At 31.4% G+C, this 10,896-nt stretch overlaps 1 protein-coding gene across 1 annotated transcript; it reads left to right on the forward strand.

Moving 5' to 3' along the window:
* The first annotated feature begins 296 nt into the window (after positions 1 to 296).
* Positions 297 to 2,633, forward strand: bic (bicaudal). The gene is made up of 4 exons (XM_018522069.1): positions 297 to 599; positions 1,130 to 1,501; positions 2,034 to 2,158; positions 2,237 to 2,633. Exons 1-3 carry the CDS (start codon positions 522 to 524, stop codon positions 2,142 to 2,144), a joined length of 561 nt encoding a protein of 186 aa, XP_018377571.1. The 5' UTR covers positions 297 to 521; the 3' UTR covers positions 2,145 to 2,158; positions 2,237 to 2,633.
* Positions 2,634 to 10,896: the final 8,263 nt, after the last annotated feature.

Consider the following 10,896-nt stretch of genomic DNA (forward strand, 5'->3'; position numbering starts at 1 on the left):
AAGCCTTGTGTCCACGATGCTAGAAATCGGTCCGAGATCTCGGATGAAGAAAGCATTGATCAATCGTAATGGTCATGTGATCAAATTGCTCAAATGTGATTTGTTAATTTTTTCTCTGTCCGAGATCTCGGACCGATTTTTAGCATCGTGGACACAAGGCTTTACACTGTGTTTGATTGTGTCCTTGCTGGAAAGCACCCATCGTGTGCCGCCGGCTTTAATTAATTTCTTGCGACTCTATTGTAGAACAGGCTTAACTGACGCCTGGCGGAAGCGCTTCGTGCGCCGCCGCCGTCCGGAAATGAGCTCTGACGTAGATTAGGTATCGCAACTGAGCGTACGCTTCCATTTTCTCGAACGTCTCAGACGGATCGGTGAGCACGTGTTGTGTTTAGCCGGTCTCCGCGCTCGCACGGCGTCGACTCGTTTAAGAAGAAGAATTTCACGTGTAGCAACGTACTAGTCGCAGTCACCCCTCCCTTGTGCGTGCCCGCTGCCTCGTGCACGACAGAGGTTAAAGCATGAATCCCGAGAAGCTTAAGAAGCTCCAGGCTCAAGTGCGAATCGGTGGTAAGGGTACACCCCGACGCAAGAAGAAGGTAAGCGTCGTATTATACATTTCAGTTATCTGATTTTTCTTTTTTAACGTAGAAAAACTTCGCTCGTGCACTTTGCTTTATCGCCCTTCGACGTGATCCATGTCCACCGTCAACATTAATATGCATGTCGATTCTTAAATTGGAGTTACTTAATACTACGCGTGACATCGCAAGATTCTTATTACAAGGGCAAAAAGAATGTGAATTTATTAGCTGTCTATTTCTTTATATTTCACATATTTCTTGTTGATGTCATGTAGATTTGACAAACGGAATTATTTTTATAGTTCCTCCTAGTAATTGACTTTTGATCTGATTTTTATAGTAAGTATTAACTGAAGATAACTATTTTTTTATTCGTTAGAGCACTTATAATATGTGAATTGTAATTAAATTACCAAAAAAGGAAGAAGTAAACATTTGTGCCTTATATGAACATTGTTAAACCCAGTATTAACATTTAATTTAATATCTCGCGATATAATTAAACATTGCTGTTTTTATGCTTATGTTATTTTTTATTCTTACAGGTTGTACACGCAACTGCTGCTACAGATGACAAAAAGTTACAGAGTTGTCTAAAAAAGCTTTCTGTAAATACAATCCCTGGAATAGAGGAGGTTAATATGATTAAAGATGATGGCACAGTCATTCATTTTAATAATCCGAAAGCTCAGGCTAGTCTGTCCGCTAATACATTTGCTATCACCGGTCATGGAGAAAATAAACAAATAACTGAAATGCTACCAGGAATATTGAGCCAACTTGGCCCAGAAGGTTTAACACAACTGAAACGATTAGCAAGTACTGTTGCTGGAAGTGCGGTTGGGAAAACTACATTGGAAGAGGACGACGAGGTGCCTGACCTAGTAGAGAACTTTGATGAAGCTAGCAAAGAAGAGGTAAAGGAATAATTAAAACAATAACTGATGATACATTCTTATTAAATAATACTTAATAAAATAATTTTAAAAATAAAATTTTACACACACACACACACACACACACACACACAACATAATTTGATGCATTTATTGTAAAGTAAACTTAAATTAATCCATATCCAAAAATCTAAGTAAACTTAAAGTAAATAAACATTATATTACATGAGCTACTACAATTCCATATATATATATATATACATGCACACAATGTATATTGTGTATTGTTATATGTATTATATTGTATTTATATTAAACTATAATCTCATTTCATTGATGTTGCAATTAATCTCGTTTTTTATCATTTTAAAAATTACAAATATAAAATTAAATGTGTTACACGATTGTTATATGATAATAATGACAGATTAATACATTAGCATAAACAACTGTGTTGGTTTCAATGCTTCGTAATATTCTTAAATATAAAATTAAATACATTATTTGTATAAAAGCATATTTAATATATATATATTGTCTGTGATATTTAAAGGTGGCTCCCAAAAAGGAACTGGATGAAAATGATAAACCTAATGGCGAGAAGAAAGATGCCATTATTATTGAAGAAAAGAAAGAAGCCCCGTTAGCTACACCTGAAGCTTAAGAATGAGTGCTAAGGTAATTATAATTGATGTATCCATATTTTTGTGGATTTACTACTATAAAAATAGTATATAATATATATCATTTTTTTAGGTATTTCATACAACAAAGTTATAACAAATAAGTAACTGATGAGTCAAGAGAAATACATGGCGCAGAAATAATGGAGCATAACTATACATTACAAATACTTGACATACGCCCCATGATACTTGCTAATACAAGTAACAGTTGACAAAAAATAAAAAAAAGCTGTTACAAAAATCAAAAGGATTCCCAGAGGTTTTTTTATTATTTTGGTGCTACCAGTAAGATAGTCTTTGCTTCGAATTAGTCAACATGTTTTTATAGCTTCTAGTTAATATCGTGTGACGCTTTAATTATTTAAGACATCAACGGAAACTTGAGCATTTAACTCAATTACAGAGAATTGTAACAGAATTAATATTATCCTGCAAATTTTGTTATTAATACATTGATATGAGAGAGAGATGCACAGTATTTTTTCTTTCATAAGTCCAATGATTTTTATACAGTTATATATAGATTTTTTAAATTTTATTTTGGTAAAATAAAATATTGAATAATGTAGATTAATAATATAGAAAATTTAAGAGGAAATGTATAAAATGTCTATTCTAATTTGTAATAATGTGCAAGATTTCACTTCTATCATTTTTACTCACGTATGTGAATTTGAAGCTTTTAATCCAGTAAATATTCCATATTCGCAATTTTTTTATGTTAAATATATTAATAATTAATACTCTAGAGTCTAGGAAATAAATTAAAATATCTTATAAAGATTTAATATTTAGTCTTTTGAGGATTTAAAAAATTATTTTTACATTAAACATTTTTTTAAACATTATACTTAAAATTCGCACTTGTATTCGTCTGTTACATATGGCGGGTTAATGTAACCAATCAGGAATCATTAACTTTGTTTGAAGACCAATATTTATGGGTCAGTATTCATAGTCGGTTTTTATAAACAGTAAAATATATATTACAGGCAATAGGAGTCGACGCTGGTTATCAATTAGCGCAATTTTTCTTAATACTAAAAATATAAACCTTAACTTTGAACATTTCTACTCATGGTTTGAGTCTTCATCAGCAATCTTCCACCCTAGCGCAATGATTGGAATATTGCATGACAAAATGATATCTCCAACATTTTTCCTCAAAATTTGAACCGTTTATTGTTGCGAGGTAAGTCACATACTCACAAAGTTAGAAAGCTGAGTGGCAATGAGAACTCAAGCTAAAATTATATGAAAGATTAAATTATCGTATGTATAATTTGAAAATTAATAATCATCTCATCTCATACAGTCGACGCTTCTACACTGAACAATAAATCTCTCTTATGTAACATTTTGTAACTCGTTAATATGTTATAAATTATCGTCAAATTTTAAAAAATAACTGCGAGAACAATATGTGTCTTGTCATTTCGACATTCGGTTAAATAATGATTGCTAAACAAATAACATAACGGTCAATTTGAAGACAAACAAGTTTATGACATATATTATGAACAAGCCTTAAAGTTTATTGAGAATTTCAATGTACCAATGGTATCATGTTGTAGATTCAGCCCATTGGTCTGTCTATTAATATGCATCATCTCTGATATTAACCTTTTATTATAATAGTTTTCTACATCCAAAATCTCTACGTTTTGCCAATCAAAGTCATAATCGTTTTGCAACCTATGTTCTGTGATCACTAAATGAGTGGATATTTTACTATGGATATGCTTTTTGTGTTCAGAAAGTCTGGTTTTTAATTTTCTCCCTGTTTGTCCCACATAGGAAGCATCGCAATCACGACAATTGATCTTGTAGACTATATTCCTTTTTATATATTAGGTGTTGGAATTAATTCGTAGCGTTTTACAAGAGATGGCACAAGCAGTACACTATTTCGTTGTTACCTATAGTTCTTTATACATTGTAAACAGCTATCATAGGACGTCATTTGCCGTACATAACCTTTCTTGAAATCATAAATAACAACACTGTATAATTCATTGAATATGTCAAAATTTGTGCCAGATAAAGTGTTTTTGCGGGGAGTTTTGCTTCATTACTTTAATATGAACAAAAGTGCAGCTGAAGCTCATCGTATTTTAGTGGATGTGTATAGTGAACATGCTCTGGCTGAGCAAACGTGTAGGAAGTGGTTTGCACGTTTTAAAGCTGGTGATTTCGACTTGGATGACAAGGAGCGACCTGGTCAGCCGAAAAAATTTGAAGATAACGATTTGCAGGCATTGCTCAATGAAAACTCATGTCAAACACTTAAAGAATTATCTACGTCATTGGAAGTTGACTTATCAACAATAGGAAAACGTCTTAAAAGTTTGGGCATGATCCAGAAGGAAGGACATTGGGTCCCATATGAATTGAAACCAAGGGATATTGAGAGACGTTTTCTCACGTGCGAACTGCTGCTTCAACGGCAGAAAAGAAAAGGTTTTTTGCATCGGATTGTTATCGGTGACGAAAAGTGGATCCATTATGACAATCCAAAGCGCAGAAAGTCATGGGTTAAGCCCGGCGAACCATCAACATCAGTGGCAAAGCCCAATATCCATGGCTCAAAGCTCCTGCTCTGTATTTGGTGGGATCAGAAGGGTGTCATATACTACGAACTGCTAAAACCGCATGAAACCGTTACTGGAGATCTCTACCGACGGCAACTGATGCGCTTGAGCCGTGCATTGAAGCAAAAACGGTCGGAATACTTCGAAAGACACGATAAAGTCATCTTGCTGCACGACAATGCTCGCCCACACGTTGCAAAACAGGTAAAAACATACCTGGAAACACTTAAATGGGAAGTGCTACCGCACCCGCCGTATTCTCCTGATATTGCACCTAGCGACTACCACTTGTTTCGATCATTAGCTCATAGCTTGTGCGAGCAGAAGTTCACATCTTACGAAGATTGTACAAAATGGTTCGATTCGTGGATTTCATCTAAAGACGAACAGTTCTTCCGACGCGGTATTCATTCACTGCCCGAAAGATGGTCAAAAGTAGTAGAAAGTGATGGGAAGTACTTTAATTAATGTATTTTTTAATATTCATGTGAAATAAATAACGTTCTTTCATTAAAAAAACGCTACGAATTAATTCCAACACCTAATAATTCATTGTTTAAAGAATCTTTATGAACTTTAATAAACTGATTTAATAAACTGATCAACTTGTTCAAACTAAAAAATGAAATTGCCTATGGCAAACCCTATTAATTGCATTCTTGAATTTATTCGATATCTCTTCCAAATACGGTATGGAAAACCATTTAACACGTTTTTTAGGTAAATTGTTATTTGTTTTAATTAAAGGACTCTGTAAAAACTTATTAGTTTTTTTTTGTTAATTTGTAATTTATCATTTTATAAACGGCTAATATAAACGCTCCCTAAGGGATATGCCGTATGCTGCAATCTATAAGAATTGACTAATCACAGTCAAGTTTTCCCCTCATTCAACGGTAAGAAGGGAATACTCAAAAGTGATTAGTCAATTTTTACAGATTACGGCATATGAATGGTGGAAAGGATAACATGGTGTTGGACAGTGTCTCTTTCTAAATCTCTGGTCTCTCTCCGTCTATGGACTGTTCATAAGGAGGTAGCTACCAACTGTGAAACGTGTTAAACATGGGACAGTATTCATAGTCCGCTTTTATTTTAAAACTGTCTTAAATAATGTCTTAAGATGTTAATACAGTCCTCGGATTGACTTATGACATCTTAAGACTGTACTTAAGACAATCTTAAATACAAGAATCGACTATGAATACCGGCCTGTTTCGCGTTGTGAAATTGGTACTGAATCTTTCCTTGTATAAGAATATGTACAAATATATATATATTGATTAATTCTTTTTCTGCATTTTTTTATTTGTATCACAAATTGTATTTCAAATTATATATTCAGTAATTAAAAAGAATTATTTACAGTAATAAAAAAAATTATTTTTAATAATAGTTGCAAATACATTGTACTGCACATTGCTACATTACAGCGCAATCTTGCTGAAGGCGGACATTTTTATGATGCTATAACATTGCAACAATGTTGCAAATACATTGCGCAATCTATTTACAATATTACAACATTGCAATGAGATATATATACAATCATTTTGCAATCTTTCTGTGCTGTATGGGTATATTTAAAGTAATAAGGGCTGAAATATTTTAATTAACAAACTTTATTTATATTCGTGTTTGAATACATCCATTACCGAAACCACAGTGCATTCAAATATTAAAGAGACGTTTCGTCTCATGATGTAATATTGCAAACAGTTGTTATTTGCACGCACATATACATACACACATGCCCATATACTCATAAACATACACATATACATATCCATCTATATTGCATTCTACAAGTGTTTTTCCACCAAAATCGTGAACACGTGACATAACACACATCGTTAGCCTTCCGATATGGATTGCAAGTGAATTCGGTGTCGAATACTATCGTCAATTAATAATGTCGTTTTGTCATTGATTATCGATAATTATTCCGGCAAACCGATCATGCGCCTATCGAAACGATCCAACATCAAACGCGCTAAGAATACGTTTCTATGCGTACACTTAGGCAAATAATACAAAAATAATTCAGAGGGGTACATTTTGTCGCTTTGCGTTGGAAATTTTATAATTAACTGGCAAATCGTAAGCCCCTCAATGTATCGAGTGGATCAAAATCACTTCGTCGAAAGAGAAATGACATTATAGTCAGTCGATAAACAATTGTTAAGGTAGTTTACTTAAATAAATCTTAATTATCTTTTTAGTATTCTGTCAGCATCAATCAATCTCATTAATATTATATATTACAAATATATATTATTTTTCATTTTTATTTTGCATAAATATGATAAAGCTTCTCTTTATTTGAATTTATTCGTGACATCGTGTTTTTTGATCCACCCTATAGCTCATTTTATCTCTTCAATTTTTTACAATCTATTTTCCATTTTCTATTTTTTTCGTTTCATATTCACAGGCTAGTCTGCGATCACTGAACTATAATAATACTGAAACTCTCCTTCCAGTCCTTTTCATATAACCCTTGCACGAAATGTTTACTTCCAGAACGTGAGAGAGAGGGGGGGAGGGCGAAGGAAGAAGAAAGGGAGAATTTTGAAAAGAAAATTTATTTCTTTTCTTTTCTGTTTATAGTTGTCTCGAATTGGGACACACAGTACCATGTTGTGCTTCAATTCATCTTTAGTTCTTTTTATATAATCAATCTTTTATATATCAATAATATACATAATGGAGTAAAGGTTGGGATTGAACCTATTTGTCAATTAAGTACGTGTCCTTTACGGAATCTTATGCCATTTCAATTCTTTGCTTTCACAAGAATATAAGTTTATTTTTCTTTTCCATTTCCATTAAAATTTTGTACATTCCCATCGAAACTTTTTGGTGCAATCAATCATATCTTCAATTAATTTAATAAATAATACTTTACTTATTAAATTATGCCAGCAAGCTTTACTAACACAAGTTTAATACGAAGATAAAGCACTACTAATCTGTAGCAATTTTTGATCGAATCTATTGTCAATATATTGCTACAGTATTCTCTTACTGTTCTTTTATAAAACATCTAGTAAATTTTTTTATTAGATTATTATATGTGTGTATTCTTTAAAAGAAAAAAGAGAAAAGAGACAAATATATCTGGTGAAAATTTTTCTCAGAATTCTTCATATAATTTTTTAAAATTTCTATATGGCCTTATAGCTTTTTAGAAAAATTCTTAGATTTTTTTTATACGATTTGAAACACTTTCAGAAATGCTAAGCCTACATCTTTTCTAGAATTTTTCATATATATGTGAATTCTTAAATATTTTTAAGGATTTCTCATTCTATAATTTTCAAATAAAATTCATAAAATTTAAAGAAGGTATTTTTAAGATATTTTTTCAAAAATTTTTATAAATTTGGAACATAAAAAATTTTTGAGAATATAAGCTATGAGAAATTTTTTCATCAGGGATATTTTTTCAAATGAATTATCTTTTCTGTCCCTCTCAGATCATTTTTTAAGTCGGAGCGTTCCAATATTAATATAGTTTGATACCTGTGATAATTTAGGCACAGGGGAAAACCTGATTATCAAAATGATTCACACGTATATAGGGAGATGAGATGCTTAGCAGGGTTCGCGCTTAATTGCTAGACTTTTTTAGCCAGAGGCTTTTTGTCGCGTTCATAATCGAAAGCACGATTCTAGCAAGGCATCGATTACGTGTAAAAAATAACTCTTCGTCTAAACATCTGTAATCTAAAAGTATACTCCCTACTCGATGTGCTCCTTATAGAAATAAGTTTTTTTGTTTCTCCCTCTTACTAACTTTTTCACAAGCATTTTCGCTGTTCCGTAGACATTATACAATTTTTTATTAAAAAGTCCTGTAGTTTATATACGCACACGCGATTATAATATACAACGATTTCCAAATCCGACCGCGCTGAGTGATATCGCTATTCGTTATTTTAGAGAACATTATTACATGCTACGTCCATATGAAAATCGATAATTATAATTCTGTATCTAAATGTCAGATTAATTGATATAAGTCGCTTTCAATTAATGCTCTTGTTTTATGTGATGTTAAACGCGGTAAATCGACTCACCATTCAATTTATATTTTATACAATCGTTTATACATAATCGTGATGTCAATTCATTTTTTTGTTGATTCATATGTTTAGAATTTCATCATGTTTTAAAATTAAATATTCGCATAAAATTGACTGTTAAATTATTTTGAATTTAAGTTGATTTTTTTATATTGACGTGATAATGAATTAAAATTCATAAAAAAAATTTGTTGAGAAAAACTGTTGATGCAATTAATTATTAATGATCTTTTTATATCTTGCGAAAACTGACATTTCTCCTTATAATAAAACATAATTAGAAATCAAATTGGTAACGATGTAAATCTGTTTGGAATTTGTATTAATTGCGATACGCATGCACACACGTACACGCATTCATGCACATATACACACACAGTATGCACATACACACACAGCATGCACATACACACAAACAAATTCATAAAACGTTAATAAACGAAAGATCTGTACATTCAACCAGTCTTTTTATCAATCGTGGGGTGCACGTATCATACCGAGTAGTCGTCTGTTACAAATACAGCTTATAATCCCCAGACTTTTGACATAACACAATATTTTATACTTTTACAATAATGAGAAGTATCTTGTATACGAGCTTTCCAGTAGGAACCAAATTTATGCGAGATATAAGAAAGAGGAAACTTATTGTCGTAAATTTGGCACAGGAGCTAGTGGTGTGTGCTAATGCACCTGTGTATATTCTCCAAAACACTCCAGCGGGCAGTAGACGCTTAGAAATTCTATCACGGTAATAAGTTACGATGTGACTCAACTATTGAATGCGAAATTTTCATTCTGTTCTTTCTTATCGTTATTCGTTTAAACGTGCATACGTATTCCCACACACATTTATACATTATACATTACGCAGTTATATGTACACTATATATATATAATTTGACGCTTCGAAAGTGATGTATAAGTTTTACACTTCCATTAGGAAGCTTGCTTTCCATGGATAATCAATTATCGATTGTCAACCCAAGCCTAACCGGAAACACGTAAATCTTGAATAGAATTTTTCGATTATTGTAACGAGAAATCTAGATATTCTGAAAGTAAAGAATTTTCATATTAAGACAACAGCGATGTAACAACGCTCATTACTTATGCATTGAAATTTTAGAACTAATATTTTATCTAAGTTCGAATGTTTTTAAATACGTGTGTGCTCCATGCTTCCTTTAATAATTCTAAATAATATTTATTTATGTAATATAATTTATGACCATGTATCAAGAATATTATTTACACTTGTAATTGCTATAAATATATCGATAACTTAATGGTGTATTCATATTAGTCGTATTTTTTTTATTTTAGAATACAGAACGCGGGAAAGGTTTTTTTATCACACACATCTGATAGAAATAAATCACCAGTTTATAATAACCTTCTGGATAGTGATAACTAAAAAAAAATTAATAGTAATTATAATTTAATCAATATATAAGAATTGAAATTCATGGAGAATAATAAAAAAATAATGACAATAATGTGAGAATAATAATAATATACAAAAGAGCTTGACAAAATGATTTTCTATACAATTGCTTAAACAAAGACGTTTAAGAATTTTCTTAAATGAATAATGAAATTAATATACAATATAAAAAATCTTACACCATATACCCAAATCAAATTACATTACCACAACTATTACAAATTAGATTAACGCTTTCTTAACAAATATTTAATCATGATGTGTAAAAATATTATTAACGTTTATATATCTAATTTTATAGATTAAGTGCACATAAGTATATAAATAATGCATAAAAGCAATTTAGTGACAACGATTTTTCTCCAATTCTTCTGTTTGTTATTATACAAACACTCTCTCTGTAGTTTCTCTTTTTACAAATTTTACAAATTATGTAGAATTGGACAAATCAATATGTTACTAGATTTTTCAATATATATTCAATGTACTTTTATATCATTAAAGAAATAAAAAAGGAAAAGATGAGTATATAAATACTCGAGTAGTTCAAAAATTTATTTCATTTCCTAATTTGAGTAAGGTTTCGATTAACGAAGCAGTTAAT

This window comes from Trachymyrmex cornetzi, unplaced genomic scaffold, assembly GCF_001594075.2.
Source record: "Trachymyrmex cornetzi isolate Tcor2-1 unplaced genomic scaffold, Tcor1.1 scaffold127, whole genome shotgun sequence".
In the NCBI taxonomy this organism is placed as follows: Eukaryota; Metazoa; Arthropoda; class Insecta; order Hymenoptera; family Formicidae; genus Trachymyrmex; species Trachymyrmex cornetzi.